The following is a 22,121-nucleotide window of genomic DNA, read 5'->3' on the forward strand; positions in this document are numbered from 1 at the left end:
GAGGAGGCAGAAACAGAAGCAGGAAGCCCTAGGGGAGGAGAGGGGGCTCAGGAGATAAAGGGGGTTGGGAAGAATACAACCACATGGAAGAAAACACTTGCTGTGGCCTGTCTGGTTCAGGATGTGACCTCACCATTTGAGAAAGTTGAATTTAGAGGCTTGGCTACATTCCCAAGGGGAAACTCCCAACAGATGGTGGCAGTCAGGAACATGGGGCTGGAACTGCTTCTCCACCTCTAGTCTCACTCTCCCCTCCCCCCTCCCACCTATTAGAGATGGGGCGAGAGGGAAGGATGGGCTACAAAGATGAATCTTTTATCCCTTGCAAGGGCCCCAGTCCCAAGGGGGTAGCAGGGATTGAAGGTGGAGATAGTCATGGACTAAATCTACTAGTCTGCTCTGGAGCCCTGGTGGCACAGTGAGCTGGGCACTGGGCTGCTAACCCCAAGGTGTGTGCAGTACAAACCCACCAACTGCTGCAGGGGAGAGAGAGTAAGCTGTCTGCACCCGTGAAAGATTTACAGTCTTGAAACCCCCAGGGTACTTATGATTGCACTTGCTTTCAACTCTAGAACAGAATGCCTTAGAAGCCTGGGGGAGTCAGACACTTTAGCATCCCACTGCAGGGTACACAGCCCAGCTTGTGTCCCTTCAAGTACAGCAGTCTTCCCAGGATGAAGGGGCACCTGGCTATCCTCACTGTGCTTGCAGAGCTGCGCCCTCCTGGCCCCTAACCCACTCCCACAGGGCCGTGTGCACAGAGTCCAGCGGGTGGGCCACCAACAGATTCCATTTCTCTGCCCCAAGGGGTTCTTCTGAGAGCCAGAGGGGAAGGGCCCCCAGGTGGTGGTGTGCGGACTTGGCAGTGTCTGAAGTTCCCTTACCACCTCATCTTCATCCTCGTCCTCAGGGTCTTCTTTGGGGCGTGGGGCTTTCAGAGTTGCCCCTTGAAACAGGTCATCTGCTTCATCCCCAGAGAGACTGAAAGACAAGTCGCAGAAAACACGCTTGTACTGCCCCGGCCCCAGTGCACAGCTAGAGTAATCTTTTGGAAATAAGAAACCAGACCATGCCATTCTTCTGTTTAAGTCCCTTTAGCAGCTTTAAAAAGCCCAAAGTTCTAAGGGAACTCAAATAGTCCATCCCTTGCTTAGTTTTATGGCTTCCCCGGAACCCTGCTCTCCTCTGGTTCCTGTGCCTTTCAGTTTCTGGGCGTCTCTCCACTCCTGGGCCTAAGCTGCTCTCGAGAGCAGCCTCCCACCTCTGCCTCCCACTCTCGGTCTAGAGGAGTCCTTTTCATTCACACCCTGGTTTCAATCTTACCTCCTCAGAATCTTTCTCTAACCACCATGTCTGTTTTGGATCAAATTAAGTACCTCAAAAATCCATGTAAATTCTGTTATGTCTGTGGTTATAATCCCATTTAGGAAATGGTTGTCTTTATGTTCATGGGAGATTATATATATACACACACATATATGTATATATATGTATGAAAATGAGGCAGGATTGGAAGAGGGTGTATCTTGATCCAGCACTCAGAAGACTTCAGACTTCGAGCCTCTTAGACCACGAGAAGAGAAAGGTCGGTCTGGTCAGGCATCGTCACTTGTGGTCTTTCTGCTCTAGCGGCATGCCCTAACGAAGGCCGACCGTGGTGCCAGGGGAGTGGAGCGCCGCTCTAACCAATACCTAAGCTGGGGAGCAGTGGGAGGGGCAAACGGAGTTGCAAGGTGCCCACAGTAAGAGCTGAGGTTGCCTTGAAGATATCAAAGGCAACTTTGCAGTGGGCTCTTCTAGCAGGAAATGAAGAAAGCTGTACTGAAACCTCTATTGTCTTTGAGGATACCAACACCAGCACCAGCACCAGATTGGCGCTAGAGGCGAGGATTGAGTGTGCTTCTGGTGAGGCCGTAACAGAAAATGACATCACAGAACTATTTGTGTGACAATGTCAAATGGGAACTTGTGTAAACTGTAACCAAAAACGTGATTAAAAAATATATAGTTTTAAAAAAATGAATGTGTGGGTTCATGAGGGAGGGGGAAGCGGGGAGGGAGTGGAAAAAAATGAGGAGCTGACACCAAGGGCTCAAGCAGCAAGCAAATGTTTTGAGAATGATGATGCAACAAATGTACGAATGTGCTTGACACCATGGATGCATGGATTGTGCTAAGAGTTGTACTCGCCCCCAATAAAATGATTTTAAAAATAAAGAACATGTAATTAAACAATGAAAAAGGAGGATGTGTCTAGATGATGCTCAAATGTGGGGTGGAAGGTGGAAAAGCATGGCTACTCGGCGGAGGAGCTTTCTAAGGAGGAGCTTCAGGAGGCTGCCTGCTTCTCATGGCTTACGGGAAAGTGTGAGAGAGACAGGCTCACAAAAACACTGGGAAAAACGGGACCCACATCAAGAGGGTTGAGCAAGTCTGTGGTGCAAGCTGTGGACACGTGTGGAAGAGTGTTCATGAAGGACATGGCCGCACAATCGTTTATTAAGGAGAGTATCTTACCAATGACCACAGCGCAGCCAGTCAGCAGCTTAAACTGAAGGAGACAGAAAGAAAGGAACGCTGCCTGCCTCTTGGAATTCTGTCGGCAGGAAACGGGACATGTTGAGACCTAGTCCCTGGGGCAGCTGGGAGGTCAGCAGAGCAGCTGCAGGCAGCATAAGGAGCAGCGCCTTCTTCGCTTCCGAGGGCAGAGGCCACAATCGCCAGGATCTCAAAGAGCGGGCCCATCACCTCAGGTCTCAGAGCTGGATGTTTGTCCGCCTGGTCCCCTCGTGTGGGACCCCTAGGATGCAGCGGGGGTAGGGCTGCCACATCCAAGGGGCACAACTAGGGAGCCAGGGGGTGGGGCCACAACTAAGACAGGCTAGGAGAATGGGGCCAAGCTGAAGAACTGCCACCTCCGACGGCTTACAAAGTGAGCTGAAGGCCGGGCTGAGATAGCACTATGCCCAGAGTCCAGAAGCTGTGACCAGCACCTAGAGTGGAGGGTGAGGCCACTGCCCGGTGGTCCTCGAGCTTGAGAGCCACTGTGATTTGTTCTACTGGGTTTGGGACTTGCTGGATGCCTCTTACTCCTTCTTTCCTTCTAATTTCTCCATTTGTATTGGAAATGTCTATTTCCTCGTGCCTACTTGACTGTGGTACTTTAGAAATAGGTAACTTGTAGCCTAGATCCACAGGTTTACAGGTGAAGTATAACCTTGCACCAAGATAGATATGCTTAAAGTCTCACCCGTACTTGATTTAAATGGTTCACAAGGTAAGATTTTAAACTTGGGAGTTAATTTAAGGTTTGGGGATGATGAGTCAGAATGGACTTTAAAGGATGAAGTATAATAGATGGAATTCTGTCCCCACCTCAAGTCTGTGTCTTCTAAGCCTGTGCTTATCATCTGATTTGGGGCTGGGATGCCTTAATAGGTTTGTTAGTGAGCCAGTGTCAAATGTGTGTCTTGAGTCGATTTATTTTGAGATATACAGAGAGAGTCAACAGTCGAGCCGAGGAGAGATGGGGTAAGATGGAAGCCGAGACACATGCACATCTCTGTAGAACCAAGCAAAGAGGCAGCGAAGTTGAAGAGACAAAGCTTTTCCCTAGAGCCGGAGCTCTGAACGGGGACTTCCAGCCTCCAAAATGAGAAACGTTTGCTTGGTAAAGCCACTCACTGGGGCATTTCTGCCACAGCAGCACTAGGTAACTAAGACATTGCCTAAAGCAGAACAGCCCCTCCTTGTTTCTTTCTTTCTTTCTTTTTTTTTAACCAATTCTCATACTTTTTATTTTCTTCTCTGCTGGATTGTAGTTGCCTCAAAATAAAAACCAAATGTTCCCTGCCTACTACTCCATCACAGAGCCTTGCACATAGTAGGTATGGTGCTAACAAAGGTACTCACATGAACGAGTTGAGCAAGTGAGCTCAACTCTGAACAATGAGTGGCCTGGCCTGAGAAAACCAGACCTCCACATGCAGTCCCCTGTCCCTGGAACTTGTGTGTTTATGTTAACATACCTGGAATGCTGAGAGCTGTGACTGGATCTGCGGGCTGCCTGAGCTGGAGGACTGACCTCCGAGTCCAGTAGTTTCTTGCAGGGGCCAGTGGAGCTGGCAAGATCCTCCTTGTTACTGAGGTCTGAAGGCTGAGGCTCTCCTGGGCTTGCAGACCCAAAGGTCAGTGGATCGGCTTCCCTGGGCTCTAAAGCCAAGGCTGGTTTTGTGGAGCTCTCCTGCAGTGGGCCATCTGCAATCACTTCCCCCACTGCAGCCTTGCTCAATGAGCCCTCTGATTTAGTGGTCCCTGGGCCTGGAGCAAGAGTCTCCTCGCATTCAGGGTCCATGTCTACAGAGCCTGGAGGGCTGGGTGGCATTGAAGGTGGGGGCCTGAGGGCCGGGTGGGATGGAATGTCAGTCACTTCAGGAAGGAGGGACTCGTCCTCTATCCCTGATAGTACCTCTGCTCTGGAGGTCTCCCCTTTCCTTGTCTGGACATCCTCCGGGGGAGTAGGGGGGCCCTGAGGAGGGGGTGGCATGGTGGGGGGCTCCTGCCTCTCCCCGGTCAGGGATTCTTTAGGCAGCTCAAGATTGGTGGGAACGGACTGTTCCTGGGAAGGTCTCTGAGGTCTCTCTGCTCCTCCTCCTCCTTCTTCACTGCTGCTCTCCCCCTTCTCCTGCTCCTGACGGTTTAACAGCTGAAGGGTCACCATCTAGTCAAAAGCCCAGGAGGAAGAGCAGATGATCAGCACCAGGAAAAGAGCAGGCAGCCCTCACTCTTCCATCCTTTTAAACCCAGACTCATCGTCTAGGTCAACTGGTCCCGCTCCTTCCAGTCACACGAAGCACACCCTATCAGGAACTGGAATTACTAATGATTGACTTTATATTCACTCTGTTCACCCTTTTGAAGGTTACACAGTAAGGTACCCATTTCTACAAAACAACGAACCTTAATCGTATTCATGATGGTCCCCAGCACAGTCCTGCCATTGTAAGATTCCTCCAGTTCAAACTCGCCCCGCAAGGATTGGAACACCCGGTTCATGATCTGCTTGACCTGCGTGAGGACGCGAGGAGGAAAATGAAACATGTTGCGGAGATCAAGCCATGAAGTAATGCAGTGAAACACAGAGGGGCTCGGAAGGCTAAAATGCATCCCTACAGTAGAACACTGGTCATAACCCGAGGAGCTGAAGGCTGTTTCCTTCCTGAAAAAATTATGTCAAAACAATGAGATCATTTTGTGACAGTTAAGGTTAGCTGTCGGGAGCCCTGGTGGTGTAGTGGTTACATGTTGGGCTGCTAACCACAAGGTCGGCAGTTTGAAGCTACCAGTCCCTCTCATAAAGTGTCCAGTCTCGGAAACCCATTGGGGCAATTCTACCCGTCCTACAGATGAGTCAGAATTGACTCGATGGCAGTGCGTTTTGAAGGCCAGTTGTGAGAGTCCCCTGTCAAGGGCAGGCAGGCGTTGGGGAGAGGGGGTATGCGTGCTCAACAATGGACCACTCGAGGATGGCTCATTCCCACTGTCATCTCTGAGCGCTCCCTGGTGAATGCACATTAGTGGCTAGTGGATGCTGGATAGACTCCTTGGCCCCATCCCCCTTCTGTGATTTACATGCACTGGCCATATCTGGGCAAAGGATAAGGACCTTTTGGATTTGCCACCAAGGTGGCTAAGTTCCACAGGGTGCATTTTTCCTTAAGGCAGCCGGTTCGAGCATCACTGAAGTGAGAAAATAAAAACTATCAAAACAACTTGGGTCCATTCTTTCTGAATGCTTGCTATGCACATTCAGCCCCTTGATACGCTACGGCCTGCTTCACCTGCAAAGTACCAGCTCACCTTCTCGGAGGGGTCTGGGGCAGCAGCTTCCTCCCCAGACATCTGGGACCTGCTCTTCTCCAGCTCCTTGACGCACTCTCCAGTTTGCTCTGTCAGAGCTGCCACCTGGGCCTGGAGAGCTGAGCACTGCAGAGCAAACAGACTATGCTGTGGCCTAAGACCTGGAGCATCAGGGGAGGGTCGGGAAAGACAGGGGATGTTGGTCTGCTGTTGGCCAGCCACGCCCTGCCCGCCATGTCCGTGCTGGCTCGGAGCTGCGCTCTTGCTCAGTCCGCAATCTCTCCTCACAACCTCACTTCCTCTTTTTGAACAAGGCCACTTGTCTTGTTCCTAATCAGGTCAAGAACATAATGAAATCAAGGGGCGGGGCATCAGTGCTACTCATACAGACACATGACTAGTGAGTGGGAGAGGAAACCTATTCATCCATAAGGCCCACTTCATTCACCATCCCTGAGCCAAAAAAAGCTTTCAATAGGATACTTGAGTAAAACAAAGTAACTTCCAAATAGAGGGCTTTCATGCCAAGACCCCAACCTACTTCCTGTGCTCTTCTAAGCCTGCGGACACTATTCTGACACTCTATTCCGAGTCCTTCTGCAGTTGCTTAAGCTACTTGTCCTGCGTGGCTCTCGTGAATGTCGCTGCCTGGAAGAAGCCTTCCCTAGTCAGCTCATGCCAGCACCACGGCTCCCGGGTTCCACTCTTCCTTCCTGCTTGGGAGGTTCTTGAGGACAAAGTGTTTGACCTTTCCCAAGGACAGCGTGTGTAACAACTGGCACTCAATAACTAGTTGTTTTATAAATAAAGGATTAAATAATAATGGAAAACATGCTCCAGAACACTGGTGCTATTTTTTCCTCCAGTTCACTGATCTGCATTCAGAGAGTGTGTGTGAGAGATAATGGGCAAGAGTGCTAACTAACTGTAGTTTTGTTTTTTAGCTACTGACACATCTTAGGTCCACATGAATCTGTAAGACTCAAACAACTTGCTTGCATCAGGCCCGTCTAAGCTACCTGGTTCAGGGAAAACATCTACCTTGCCCTGAAGTTGTGTGAGTTTCTGTTGGTTGGCGTCCCTCTGTGCGCACACCTCCTGAAACTGATGCAGATGTTCATCCTTGGCAGAGGCCAGCAAATGTTCACATTTGGCTTCCCACTGGGTCTGTAGCTCAGTCTGCACGAGAGACAGCTGCCAAGAGAAAGTAGTGACCATATCCTCGGGGGTTCTGTCACACTTGGGGAAGCCCACCACTCAAAAGAGCAAAAGCAGCAGCTAAATGTAGATTTCACAGGGACAAATTGCTTCAGAGATCTTCATTTTTTTTTAAAGTAAATGCACTTTTTAAATGTAGGAATCCAGTTTCCATTTTTGCCAGGGCCCCACAAGGACAAAGACAAAGGCATCACTGTTTATATCAGGCAGGACCATAATGTGGTGGTCACTCTTCAGAGTTGGAAACCTGAACTCTATCGGTACAGGACTTATTTTTGTCAAAATTCTTCACAGTGATCAAAAAGAGGGAAACAATTCACAGTGGTTAAACTCACAAGAAAATTGACAATACACATAGGAATTTATGAAATTACAATGAGTGAGGCAGCTGGCATATCCTATCATTGGACCTGGTTTCCCTTTCTCATCACCAAAACAAACCCCGTCTTTCCAAAGAAGAGCATGTACTCCAAGGATAGAGTTTGGTGGCTGAGGGCACTGGCCTTACAATGTTTGGAATTTTTTTTTAAAAACAGACCCAAAATGTTAATATTTTATTTACAAAGCTTTTTTGTTGTACAAAGTAAAAATGTGGTTACAATCCCAGTGTAACTGGAAGCCATGAATGGTTCATACTCACTGGTCACAGCTACCTGGGCTACAGCGGAGTCTCACACGGACACCTAACAACATTTACAATTTTGGTGGGGCGAAGTCCCCAACAATGTTTGGAATTTCAAGGTTTTTCATGTTTGTCTTGAACTCCACCATGAATAATTAATTGCTCGATCGGGGTGGTATGAACATCCTGTTTCTCATTACCTGCTCTGCAGTTGCTTGGTCTGTGGACACCCGAGCCTTTTTCAGGAGCTGTCGAAGTTTGTCCAATTCCTCTTGGTGTGACTTGCGAATTTCATCCATCTCCTCCTCCACCAGACAGCGCTCTTGAGCAGACTTCTTTTTCCTTTCCGAGAGGTTCTTGGGACAAGAAAAGCATCATTAGCCCAAGCAAATGAACAGAGCATCAATGGGGCAGGTAAGGATGGCAATGTTAAGGATCATGCCCTTGTGGAAACAATCCTGAGTGTGTGTGTGTGTGAGATAGAGATAGAGATAGAGAGAGAGAGAGAGAGAGTTTCCCAATATAGTTAACAACCTTAGCTCCTTTTAAGAGATAAGAAACATCCTAACATTGGTGTCAGTACCAGGGGATGGACACTCTCCTAGACTGCTGGTAGGAAAGTAAATTGCTACAGTCTCTCTGGATGGCAGTTAGGCAGTCCTGTGAAAGACTTTAACATGTGGACCACCCACACAATTCTACAAATTGGTACTGTGTTTCCCCCAAAATAAGACATACCCATAAAGTAAGCCGTGGCAGGATTTCTAAGCATTTGCTCAATATAAGTCATCCCCCGACAATAAGACACCGTGATGGGCTTGGCTCTGCAGCGCGCCGGCGCGGAGCAGTCAGAGACGGGCAGCCCTTCCCCTCTGCCCCATTGGGACAGCTGCTGTCCGGGAGGGACCGGAAGGTGTGGCAGCCCCACCCACAAGGTCGCCCCGTCGGTCCTGGTCGTTCTGTGCGTGCTGCCGGCTGAGGCGCACAGGGAGACACAGGCAGGACGCGCTGCTCTAGGAGTCGTGTGTCCTCAGGGGAAGGAGGAAAGCTGTGGCTGCCGTTGACTCCGCTCCGTGGGCCCAGGTTCCAGAAGAAGACCGCTTCACTATGTTTGAATAAGTGTAGATTGTTGTACCATACTTCATAAAAATAAGACATGCCCTGAAAATAAGCCACAGCGTGTCTTCTGGAGGAAAAATAAATATAAGACAGTGCCTTATTTTGGGGGAAACACAGTATTTATATTGAGGAATGTTAGACTCTTAACAGTGCAGTGGTTCTCAACCTGTGTGGGTCGTGACCCCTTTGGGGGTTGAATGACTCACAGGGGTCGCCTGACTCATAACAGTAGCAAAATTAGTTTTGAAGTAACGACGAAAATAATGTTGTGGTTGTGGGTGACCACCTGAGGAACAGTCTGAAAGGGTCGCGGCATGAGGAAGGCTGAGAACCCCTGCCTTAGAGGGATGTTCACTGTGGCAGTGTCTACAGCAAGGGGAAACCTGAAACAGTCAGAACACCTAAAGACAGTGGTCACACACAAAATCATACAAGAAATTAAAACCACAGACAGAGACTTACCCCTTTCTGAGAAAGGTACGAGGTCCACACAGTATTATGAGCTTTATTGAAACCTCAGAGAATATTTCCCTATTTAAACTGCTAGAAAAAGATAGGAAGGTCCCTACTTTGTTCAATGGGTATTACCCTGATGTTGAGATTTTGATGATAAAAGATACTATAATAAAGTTAAGAGCTAGGAAACAGGAAGATCATTTGCAACAAGACTGACCAAGAATTAATGCCTTAAGACTGCCTACAAGACAAGTTAGCATTCCAATATATAAAGGGCAAAGGACATTAAAGAGAATTTACAAAAGAAATACATATAGAAACTAAATACAGGACAGTTTTACTATTAACAAAATACATATTAAAACGCGCTCTATTTCTCTTACCAAGCTAGTAAGACTAAGGAAAATGGATCTACGGGGAATGCAAAAGGAACTGGCGCATGTTCCCAGGCGCTGCGAGTCTAAAATGCACCCTCTTCTGGGGGTAACCCGGCACTACTGCTGGGTTGTTTGGTTGCTTGTTTTTAGTATGTAATACATTTATAAGCTTTGGCATTTGAAACCTGTAATATATAATACATTTACTATCTTTCACATTTTAAATTTGAGGTTATAGTATATATTCATTTTTTGTTGATATATATATTAATCATTTTATTGGGGACTCGAACAACTCATCACAATCCATCCATCCATCATCCATCCCTTCATCGTGTCAAGCACATTTGTACATTTGTTGCCATCCTCATTCTCAAAACATTTTTTTCTACTTGAGCCCTTGGTATCAGCTTCTGTTTTTCCCCTTCCTCCCCGACCTTCCCTCTCTCATGAACCCTGGATAATTTATAAATCATTATTACTTTTTCATGTCTTATACTGACCGATGTTTCCCTTCACCCACTTTTCTGTTGTCCAACCCCCTGGGCGGGGGTTATAGGTAGATCATTGTGATTGGTTCCCCCTTCTCCCACCCCATTCCCCTTCCCCCTCCTGGTGTGGCTACTCTCAATATTGGTCCTGAGGGGCTTATCTGTCTGGGATTCCCTGTGTTTCCAGCTCTTATATGCACCAGTGTACATGCTTTGGTCTAGCCAGATTTGTAAGGTAGAATTGGGGTCATGACAGTGGGGGGAGGAAGCATTAAAGAACTACAAGGAAGTTGTATGTTTCATCAGTAGTATACTTGCACCATGACTGGCTCATCTTTTCCTTGTGACCTTTCTGTAAGGGGATGTCCAATTGTCTATAGATGGGATTTGGGTCTCCACTCCTCGCCCTCCCACTAATTCACGTTAATATGATTTTTTGTTCTGGGCCTTTGATGCCTGATACCTGATCCTATCGATACCTCGTGATCACATAGGCTGGTGTGCTTCTTCCATGTGGGCTTTGTTGTTTCTCAGCTAGATGGCCACTTGTTTATCTTCAAACCTTTATGACCCCAGATGCTATATCTTTTGATAGCCAGGCACCATCAGCTTTCTTTACATTTGCTTATGCACCGCTTTGTCTTTAGGGATCACGGCAGGAAGGTGAGCATCATGGAATGCCAGGATAATAGAACCAAGTGTTCTTGCATTGAGGGAGTACTTGAGTAGAGGCCCAATGTCCATCTGCTACCTTAATACTAAAACTATAAATATGTACATAAATCTATTTCCCCATCATCATATTTGCATATGGACACGCCTGCATTTAGACCTCTCTAAATGCCCTTTGCCTCCTAGTTCTTTCTCTATTTCCTTTGACTTGGCTCTGGTTCTGGCACTACCTCTGCACCACTCAGCTGAGCAACCTTCTCTCTGACCCAGCAAAGAGTTGAGTCTGTGGAAAGACTCAATCAAACTTGCAAAATTAGCTATACGATACAATGATGTCCACTGCAGCAAGGCCAGAAAATTAAATATCCATCAATAGGTAAAGGGTTACATAGAATACGGTACAGACTTTAAGCAGACTACTACACAATTGTTAAAAAGAATGAATATGATTTAAATGTGTTTACGGAGTATGATGCCCATAACATACAAGTTAAAGAGAGCATTAAACATAATGTTAAAACAAATAATGATACTTACGTGTTTACATGCACAAAGCAAATCTAGAAGGATGACTTATTTACTGTTTCTTGCAGTTATCTCTAAGGCCTGAGATGAACCACCCACTCCCTATGAGTCGATCCTGACTCAGAGAAACCCTGCAGGAGAGAGTTGCTCCACAGTTTCTGAGGGTGTAATCTTTATGAAGGCAGACCCAGCCATCTCTCTCCTGCATACGAGCGGGTGAGTTTAAACAGCTGACCTCATGGTTAACAACACAGGGCTTACCCCACTGTGCCATGAGAGCTCCTCAGGCATGAGGGCAGAAAGAGCTAAAGACATTTCTTTATTTTAGACTTTTCTATACGCTGTACTTGATGAACACAATAAGTATATATCCTTTCATATAGATTCTTATATATCCAATTCAACTTTTAACATACGTGCAACTTACTGATAGCAATTATAATTCCAACCCTTAATCAATGCCTTTTCCATTAGTTAACCTCCTCACCCCCCCCTGAAAACCACTAATAACTTGTAAATTTGGTTTGCATACATTTGTCTTTTCTTGTCCTTTTAGATAAGTGAAGTTATACGATTGTCCTCTTGTGATTGGCTTATTTTGTTCAACAAAATGTCTTCAACTCCATTTACAATTAGCAAGTATCAAGACTTCATTTCTCCTACCCATTCATCTAGTGGGGGGCGTTTAGGTTGCTTGGACCTTTTGGTTAAAGTGAGTAGTGATTCAGTGAACAATGATATACAAGTCTCTTTCTGAGCCTCTGCTTTCAAATGTTTGGAGTATAGACCTAGAACTGAGATTGTGGGAGGACCATAGCTTGTCTGCTTCTATAAATACTCAATATAGTCTCTGAATTGGAGTCAACTCGAAGGCAATAGGTTTGTTTGTTTGTTTTCTGAGGAGCCTTAATGGCACTGTCAGTTAAGTGTTGGGCTGCTAACTACCAAGTCAGCGGTTCAAATCCATCAGCTTTCTTCAGGAAATTCTGTTGAAATCAAAGGGGTGGCAGTAGTGTTTTATTTTTTTTAGGAACTACCACCATTTTCCATGTTTATACCATTTTGCATTCCCACCAGCAATGGGTTCCAATTTACCACATCCTCACCAACCTTTGTCATGTTGTTTTCTGCTGTTTTTAGCCATCCTAGTAGAAGTTTAATGGTTTATCATTGAAGGTTAGATTCAAACCTGTGATAGTTAATGATAAGCCTCTTTTCATGTCTTTAGTGGCCATCTGATTGTCCTTTTTGGTGAAATGGACAATCAAGTCCTTCTTTGCCCATTTTATAGGCAGGATAATCGACATATACCATTATATTTAAAAGGAAAAGGAAACATGCCACTGGGCCGGACAGAGGAATCTGAATCGGAGAACTTACTTTTTCCAGAGACTCTTTCTCAGCTCTCAGGTCAGCCAGCTCCTCCTCCAGAGATGTCACCTTGAGCTCTAGTTGTTTACGGCTCTGCTTTTCACTTTGGACTTTGGACTGTGCTTGCTCCGAAGTTTCTTGGACCTCTAGGGGACAATAGCAGAGACTTGGCTGGGAAACTGGAGCTACCGTGGGCAATAGGACATCCCACAGCTCTGTCAAAGCGCCATGCGGTGACTTCTATCCTGTCGAAGAGCAGCTTCCATTCACGTCTTACAGAACTCTTCACTAACCAGCAATACGACTAACCGAGTCAGTAGCTAACTCTTGCACTGCAGTGAGTGAAATTCCTTCGTATAGCTCTTCTATCCATAGGCTTTGTAACACACACCCAATGACTAGGGGGGGGTATGCAAATGGAATAAAGACGGATGGCTCAGTTTTGTCATCCCACCAGGTATGAAATGAGCCATGTTTGAAGCAGTAACAAAGATTCCCAAGACCACAAAGAAAGACGAGCCATATAAGCAAGGCACAGTAGACTTCCTAGACCATGGAGTGAGTAAAAATGAGTGTCTTGGAGTGGAGGCTGGCAAGCACACTGGGGTGGCCACTGGCCATTATCAGTGCTAAAGGAATATCTGTAACATTTACCTGAGCAGAGGAGAGGCTGACCAAAGTGAGGCATACCTGTGAGCATGGCTCAGAAGAAGCACTTTTGACAAAAGAGTTGTGCCCTTAACATTTCTGACCCTGATTTTTAACATGTTAATTTCACTAATGAAACTCCATAATTGTGAGTATTGTAAGCAGAGGTGTGTCTATTGAGTAGTGAGATAGTTAAAGTTTATCGTGCCAACCTGGTCGATAAACACATGTGGGGTTAATTGAAGGGTGGAGAGATAAATGACTCAGTGAGCCTCACCTTTTGAGTTCTCGGGTCTCTTGCTTTGTGATGGTCGGACAGGGTGCAGCTGCCTTAGCTAGTTCTCTGCTTCAGCTGGCAAGGCTCACTTCCTGCGAGACCATCCCTGAGGAAAAGCCACATGGACCTGCCCCGATGCAGCCCTGGGTGTTGGAGCAGTGGTGTGGAGACCCCTGCCAACGCTGAGATGCTTACACATTCACTGACTTGGCTTTCCTTCTGCAGTCGGCCTCATTGTATGTGTTTTGTGAGATGGAGGAGGACTTTGTGGATTGGTGTCAGACATATGGGCTAATGCTGGACTTGTGGGCTTGGGCAGCACTGGGTTGGGATGTTTTCTTGATGTGTACTTACCTTTTTAATAAAACTCTCCCTTCTACATGCGTTTCTGTGGATTTGGATTCTCCATGCTAGTGAAGCTGGCGCAGGACAAGCCAGGGTCCCTATGGCAATCGTGCACACACCAACTCCTATTTAACCTACAGGAAGTCACAGCTCCACATACGAGGGGCACCCCCAAACAACCGGAAACATCCTGCTTGGGCGAAACTTTCATAGCACTCGTTTTCCCTGCCGGGTGACGAGCACTGAGCAACTCGCTCTGAGTTAGTGCACCCAACGGCATCCCCTGAGACAGTTCTCTCTGGTCACAGGGAATTTTTTCATAAAAGTAGTTTGCTCAAACCTGATTTTTGTGTTAGCTGATTTAAGAGAAAAGCGTGCGGTTGTGAAATTTTGTTTACTAATTGGGAAACGCAGCAGAAACTGTTGTGGTGTTGAACACAATTTCTGAGGACAGCGCTGTGGGAAAACCTCAAGTGTAGGAGTGGCTTTGTTTCAAGAAAGGTGAAATGTCGATTGATGACAAACCTCGTCTGGACGTCTGTCAACTCCCGAATGGACAAAGATGTTGAAAAAATTCGTGCACTCCACCACCAGGGCTCCTTAAGGAAAACTACCAAACTCAGCTCACTGCCATTGAATCAATGCCAACTCATAGCACCCCCTGTGGGTTTCAGAGACTGCAACTATTTACGGGAGTAGAAAGCCCTGTCTTTCCTCGAGGAGCTGCTGGTGGTGGTTATGAACTGCCAACCATGAGGATTGCAGCCCAACAAGTAATAACTACACCACCCGAGCCTAGCAACTGATCAATGCTAAGTGACTAGCCAGTCCTTCCAGTGTCCTTTATGTAGAACAGTTATGAAGTCTTTACTGATTGACTTTCAGCTCAGTTCATTATGAACTTCATGACCATCACGCTAAATGAATTCTTTAGGTTTGCAAGGCAAAATTGCCTTCCACCAAACCCGTACCTGAGAGCATGGCCTGCAGTTTGGAGAGCCGGCCCCTGAGCAGGTCTGCCTCTTTCAGGCTGTCAGTCAGCTGCAGCTGCAGCTCTGTCTCTTTCTTTTGGTGGACTGCCATTTTCAGCTGCAGATGAGAGACCTGTGCTGTGGCTGCTGCTAGCTCCTCTGTCACCTTGGCCTGAGCGGGAACAGAGTATGATGACAGTTAAAACATGGCTGTTCTGTCTCTACGTGGCACGTCAACCGCATGGTAACTATGCTGACTCAACTGGTAGAAAGGAGCTGAAGCCACCTTCAAACCTCACGGAACTGAAATCAAGCTGGAAGAATATATGAAGTCTAAGACTCAGGAATTCTCTGCAGGAAATCTACCCTGGTAAATCATTATGTAAGCGTGTAAAGGGTGTTCAATATTACATACAGTTGCAAAATAATTGGAAAATACAATCCTGGAAAATTAGCAGATTAGAACACATCTCTGACGCATGCAGTTCCTGAAAGTGGACTGTCAAGCTAGGTGCTTTACATGTCTTAAAGGAGCCCTGGCGGCACAGTGGCTATTTTGATGCAGGCATGCGAAGTCAGCTACAACTAAAGATGAAGTAAGAGATCAAAGACGATATGACTTGAAAAAATAAAAGACGTATGATTTGCCTTCATATTGTGGCTCAGGGAACAGAAGATGAGCAGAAGAGAAAAGACACCCTCATCAGAACATGGGGAAATCAAATAAACTCCACAGGTTAAAAAGTAACCTCCACTCAACAAATCACATTTTCAGAAGACATTTGAATTACAACTGCAAATGACTTAAACATCTGAGAAGCAACAGATAAAAGGCCAAGAACTCCCAGCTGGAGAGTGACGGCCCAAGCAAGAAAACCTCAATGTCACTGTTAAGAGTAGGCAAAGAGTGGCCGTGAGAATGGATGTGTCACAATTCTAATCCAGCAGTCTCACTAGTAGTGGCCCCTGGGGCAGGTGGAACTTCCTGGTTCTGGAGTCCTGCAGACAAAAGGAGTACTTCAACTGCCACAGGATGAAGTTGCGAAACCACTTGGTTAAAATCAACCTACATGTCTATTACCTAACACAAAGGAATGTTTCTTAGATTTTGTCAACAGGATAAATAAGCTAAGTAGATAGGCTAAGTAATTCTCACCTTGATCAAATGACTAAGATCAGAGGTTGGTTTCTTGTTCAATTATGACACCATAAATCTGGAGGGTGGATATTGATTACAATGCGGTGGGTATTTCTAATCCTCTTCCCAGTGATGCAAAGGCAGATGGGATGAGTACATACACAGGGCCACTCCGCAGCTCTAACATCCTGACCTGTGCGGTTCTCCCAGTTAGTTTACCTTCTCTTGCTCTGCATGCAAAACTCTTGCCTGTGTGTTTTCTGTGGTTGTCTGCAGTGAGTTGTTCCTCTTCTCCATCAACAGGTTACTCTGCTCAAGATACCTGTAACAGACACACACAAACCGACACTCCTCAAGCACCTATGTCGCCACGGCCCACACAGCCCACTGCTCTGTGGCCACACCCCAAACAACCTGGAAGCAGTCTGTTTTCCTTGGATCTGCAGTAGTGGATTTTGGAGGCAGGGACCTGCCAGAGGAACTGGCTCTGTGTAACAAAGGGAGGGCTTTGAAGGTGTGTGGTGAGGAGGAATCCAGAAGGAAAGAGAAAGAAGTAAGCAGGCTGTAAGAAAAGGCTGGAGAAAAGAAAGCCTCCACCACACTTGCCACCACCACATGGGAGACAGGAGACACTGGAGATGAGGAATATGGAAGGAGGGCTTTTTTAAGGGCAACGCAACATCTCCCAAGGGCCCCACAAATTTTCAGCAGTATCAAAAAAAAAACAACAACAAAAAAACCCACAAAGCACTTGGATTTTAGATGGTGAAGCTCCAGTGGATAAAACAGAGCCAGCTCACACAGAAAGGAGAAGAGTTGACATCTGAGTTTTCTGAGTAGTAACCCCGTATGAGGAAACTTGAGGTGAGCAAGAATAAGTGAAAGACCCTGAATCAGCAAATGCAAAGCAGACACAAGTCTGCCTTACATCACAGGCCCACCATGTTCTTTTTACCAAAACACCAAATCCACATGTCAGGAGCCAGTATAACAGAAATCCACAGATACTTCCCTGAACAAACAGGTCTATCAGCTCAAGCACTGCCACCCTTGGTCGCCGAGTCACGGCCCCGTGCCTGCCTTTACCTTTGGCTGCGCTCAATGAGCTCACTGATCTTGTTGTTTTGATCTTCTATCCGGCCGCTCTTTTCAAGGACCTCTTGCTTCAATCGCTCATTTTCCTAAATAGAAAATGTGCTGCGTATAATTTAAGTTTTTTAAAAGAAGGAGGGCAGATACCAAGCAATCAAGTCCAACTGACAGGTGACATGATTACAACTTCTAAATTACGAACTAGAAACCATGTCATATAGATAAAGAGTCACACACACACACACACACACACACACACACCCAATGGATACAAATCACCATGCCCAATGGTCTGAGTGCCGAGAAAGCCATAAAATAAAGTAAAATTCGGAAATAAAAGCAGAAAGAATTGTTTCCTTCTGAACTGGAAACACAGGGAAACCAGGACAGATGATCCCTTCCGAACCAGTGGTGAGAGTGGAGATACCAGGAGGGTGGCGGGAGGGTGGGGTGGAAAGGGGGAACCAATCACAAGGATGTACATATAACCTCCTCCCTGAGGGACAGACAATAGAAAAGTGGGTAAAGTGGGTGAAGGGAGATGTCGGACAGTGTACGACATGACAAATAATAATAATTTATGAATAATCAAGGGTTTGTGAGGGAGGGGGAGGCAGGGAAAAATGAGGAGCTGCTATTAAGAGCTCAAGTAGAAGGCAAATGTTTTGAGAATGATGATGGCAACAAATGTACAAATGTGCTTCACACAATGGATGTATGGATTGTGATAAGAGTTGTCTGAGCTCCCAATAAAATGATTTTTAAAAATTTTTAAATGAATAAAAGTTTCTGATTTTAATGAAAAAAGAATTGTTTCCTTCTGATTAAATGGAAAGCAGTGAGTCACTTAGACCAAATTAAGCCATTGTGGATTTTCCAGAATGTTCTTAATCCCATGTATCATATGTTCTCACTTTCGTGGGGAGTTTTGAAAAGGAGGTACCATTTAGGGATACAGCAAGAAGTCTTCAGGCTGAGTGGTCTCTCTTCGATCACCCTCACCTGAATAATTCGCTGGATGTTGTTCATAATCATGCTTGTTTCCATTGTAACTGACATGCTCGGAATGAGCAGAGAGTTGCCAGCACTGTGCCTCTGTAATTCTTCAACCTACAGAGGGAGTCCACAAACTATGAGAAGGAAAGGTTACACTCCGCCCGCTGCCACTGAGTCCATTCACACTCACGGCAACTCTACAGGGCTGAGCTCCTGAGGCCGCACGTCTGTACAGGAGCAGAAAGCCTCACTGTTCCCCTGGGGAGTGGACAGTGGTTTGGAACCACCAACCCTGTGGTTAGCAGCCCAACATGGAACCCATGCCAACACCAGGGCTTCTTAGAAGAAGCCAATTTACCCAAGATCCGACCACTTTTTTGAGAGGGTTAGTTCTGATACAATCTCTAAAGGTAAGCTAGAGTTTAATTTTGTGAGTGGATCTCAAAATGAGAACTATTCTTCTAGCAAAAATAACTGCTGACAACTATGAATAGTCAGAGTTTAGCCATAGCAAGCAGGACTATACTTTTTATATCCCCATTTTGACACAGTCCCAGGCCTGATTTGGTCACCTTGGTCATGAGATGGTCCATTTTATCAGCCACTTTGCTTACTGCCATTCGGATTTCAGTGTTATGCTGCCGGGCTTCAGTCATGAGAAATGAAGCCATGTCACCTGATCCTACACAGAACACACACAAACCAAAAAGAAACGTTATGAAACTGGAGCATAGGATGCTGGGCAAGAACAAACAAATACCTGGGGTACATGAACATAATGTATAGAAGTTTGAAATGACAAATATTTTATGGCCTGCATTTATTAAATAAAATATACAAGATTAAAAAAAAGAACAAACCAATCGCTCTTTCAATAGATCAAAGATGTGAACACTTCCACACACGATGAAATGCTGACACTGGCTTCACACTAGCATCAGGTGTCGTGGAGACAGTGGCGGCACAAGGGTTCCAAAGTGACGATCAGCTGTGGTCCTGCAGAATCAGCAAGGCCTGCATCTGGGCCACAGCACAGGATGTCCTCTCGGGCCTGCCGTAGCACCGGCAGCGCACAGTTGCCCCATTCATCTACTGCATGTCAGGCATGGCAACAGGAATACAGCAGTGAAGGAGCCCTCCATGAGAGGACCCTAATATATAAATATATCTTTTATAATAGTGTTTTAGGTTTAAAAAATGGATAGTGTACAAGACACAAAAGTAGCACAGATAATCACAAGATTAACTCTTTGGAGAGCCACCTGCATGGCTGTATCTCTGGGAGGAGGGAATAACAACCATCAGGACGGCTTCACAAAGGAGATGGCAGCTTTGATGGATAAAAAGGGTTTCCCAGATGGAGAAGTAGGGAGGGCAAGCAGAAAAGGCTGCATTACGGAAAGCCTTACCACTCCAGAACCTCAAATTTTGCACAGGATAGACTTGTATCTTCCTCTCTGTGTCCATGGTGATTACTATGAAATAGATGAGCTCAGAAGAGGAAGGAAGGGCAGGGTACCATCTCACTTGTTCATATTTTATTTTGCTTTGGCTTTTACACAAGACACTCGCCCCTGTCCACACACAGGAGTCGGGGGAAATTACCGAAGCCTGTCCACACTCATCTCTCACGGACAGAGGGTTCTGGTGGCGGGGAAGGTCGGTGTTGCCCTTTGGTATGTTCTGAGTTTTTATAAGGGTATACAGCGCTTTCATCATTGAACAAAGTAGATTTCGTTTGAGATACTAAACACTCACAAACAGTTATAATTTTTACTCTCAATCTCCTCCACTGTGCTGATTATTTTTGTTTCTATCAGCTGGACCCTCTATAGGCATCTGCAGAGCAAGCAGGAGATGTGCAAGCAACAAGGGACAGGGAGTGGTGTGAGGGATGACTTCCTGTGACCTGTGTCCCCTCTCATGCTCTTTCGTTCTTTACATCACCCAAATTGCTCATCTGCACCACTTTCTCCTCTCTGAGGAACTGCTGTGAGCATTTCTTTCGCAGGGTTTGAAACATGTTATTTACAGAGCAAGTAAGTTTCCCATTCAACAATTTGTACACGTGGTTTCACGATGACGCTAGCTGCATGAGCCTCAGCATAACAGCACCCCCCCACACTTCTTCCTGTGGGGTCCTTGCTTGCACCGCCATCCTGCCTTCTGTGTTTTGTTTTTGGGCAAACATGGTCCTTTTGTATGGATGGTTGGTCTCAGGAGCAATATTCCTCGCTTTTTGAGCTTGTTTATTATTTGGCTGAAAGGTGACCTCTGGGAGTGGGTTCAGTTCCAGCTTGGAAGAGTGCTGAGGAGGCAGCGTCTTGGGGGTTCCACAAGTCTGTTAAGCTAGAATGTCTGGTCTTTTCTATGATTTAAATTTTTCTCCTACACTGTCCAGGACTTTCTATCGTGATCCTGATCAGAGCAGTTGGTGGGGGAAGCCAGACCCCATCTCTCTAGCTCCTCTAGTCCCGTCTGTAGTTCCTGTGGTCCATTAGTCTTCTGGCTGCTTCCTTGGGTCTGGTTCTCTTTGCTCATCTTCACTGCAGATAGGAAGAGACCATTACTTCTATCGTAGTGGGCGGCTCGCAAGCTTTTAAGGTCCTAATCGCTACTCACCAAAGTGGGATGTCTTTGCGGGCTATGTTATGCCAAGTGGACTAGCTATTCACCGAGGCTATAAGCCACTCTAAGTGGGCAGGAAGGATTTTCTTGGTATGATGAAAAGTTTCAAAATTAAGCAGTGGTAATGATTGCAGAGCTCTGTAGATTTTAGAAATCATTGAATTCTTACTCTTAAAATGAATGAATTTCATGCTATTATACTTCAACAGGTAAATTATACCTCAACAAAACTGCAACAACAAAAAAAATCAGAAGCAAGGGTAGAGAGCTCCTTGAATGACTCCTTACCTTGAAACTGAGGAGACTGAGAGAGTGGGGCTGGGTACAAGGGCCGAGCTGGCTGCAGCTGGGAAGCAACAGTTGCTGGCTGGGGATAAGCATAGGCTTGCATACCTGCATAGGGCTGAGAGGTAGAGCTGGTTTACAAAGCAGTCATGCCTGTCTCTTTTGTTTACGTCCAGTGGTACTCAGTAATGAACCCCTACCAAAAATCATTGGAAAGGTATCTTGGATCAGTACCCTGTCTTCTGGTTCAATGACTTAGGTTAAGAATTCATTGCCCAACTATCTATCAGATTTATTGAATGTCCTCTTCTTTTTAAAGCAACCAAGCAAACTACTTAGTAACTGAAGTAAAAGGGGAGGTGGTCCTTGAGAATTTACATGAAATCTCCCAGTTTCCCAAATTGGGACAGTCTGGTTTGCATCTCCCTGAGATTCATCTCTTATTTTCCTCTGCTCTTCAGTCTCCTCAATTGTAAACAAGATAGTAACCCCCTACGGTTGCTGTGTGGACTAAATGAAAGATGAGGGGCCGTTCCTAACAGCTACCAAGTTCTGGGCTTGGCAGATAGTAAATGTCCAAAAAACATCACACATGATTAAAAGATATACTCCGAATTAGTCTTCCTTGAAATAAAGAAACCTTAACTTCCCACCTATTATAAACAAAATATACTCTAAAGGATAGGAATTCTCTACTGGGGCATGGGGAGGTGAGAGTGGAGAAAGGCAAAGGCAGGATGTTTTCCATTTTTGAGACACCCCGTCCTGATGGGGCACCACCACCCCTGCCCCACCCTACCCCTTCTAAAATCACTAAGGAGTGAGCCGCTGTGATCCCCGGAGGCTGCCTGATGAGCCCGAGGCAGACGGTGCCACCTGCACACATCAGCAGAGGCACACAGGCTGCTTTGGAGGATGACGCGGCGCTACTGTCCACACAATCTCCGCCCCACCCACAGCCGCTCTGCGAGCACAGGGCAGAGGCTGGGCTGCCTGGGGAAGAACAGAGCCAGGCTGCTACCACGTGCAAC

The 22,121-nt window shown here is 46.2% G+C and overlaps 1 protein-coding gene across 4 annotated transcripts in view; it reads right to left on the reverse strand.

Moving 5' to 3' along the window:
• Positions 1-22,121, reverse strand: part of FKBP15 (FKBP prolyl isomerase family member 15) — a 51,391-nt gene that overhangs the window by 952 nt on the left and 28,318 nt on the right. Inside the window, exons 15-27 of one of the 4 annotated variants that reach the window (XM_075560343.1) lie at positions 21,094-21,208; positions 18,750-18,859; positions 18,184-18,291; positions 17,176-17,270; positions 16,309-16,411; positions 14,952-15,123; positions 12,720-12,856; positions 7,900-8,055; positions 6,901-7,038; positions 5,860-5,985; positions 4,960-5,067; positions 4,029-4,720; positions 885-981 (exon numbers count right to left, since the gene is read on the reverse strand). In XM_075560343.1, coding sequence (XP_075416458.1) covers positions 885-981; positions 4,029-4,720; positions 4,960-5,067; positions 5,860-5,985; positions 6,901-7,038; positions 7,900-8,055; positions 12,720-12,856; positions 14,952-15,123; positions 16,309-16,411; positions 17,176-17,270; positions 18,184-18,291; positions 18,750-18,859; positions 21,094-21,208 — 2,157 coding nt within the window. Of the gene's footprint in view, positions 1-884; positions 982-4,028; positions 4,721-4,959; positions 5,068-5,859; positions 5,986-6,900; positions 7,054-7,899; positions 8,056-12,719; positions 12,857-14,951; positions 15,124-16,308; positions 16,412-17,175; positions 17,271-18,183; positions 18,292-18,749; positions 18,860-21,093; positions 21,209-22,121 lie in introns of all 4 variants that reach the window. The other 3 variants (XM_075560344.1, XM_075560342.1, XM_075560345.1) reach the window with 3 other exon arrangements.

Source organism: Tenrec ecaudatus, chromosome 10 (genome assembly GCF_050624435.1).
Source record: "Tenrec ecaudatus isolate mTenEca1 chromosome 10, mTenEca1.hap1, whole genome shotgun sequence".
Taxonomy (NCBI): domain Eukaryota; kingdom Metazoa; phylum Chordata; class Mammalia; order Afrosoricida; family Tenrecidae; genus Tenrec; species Tenrec ecaudatus.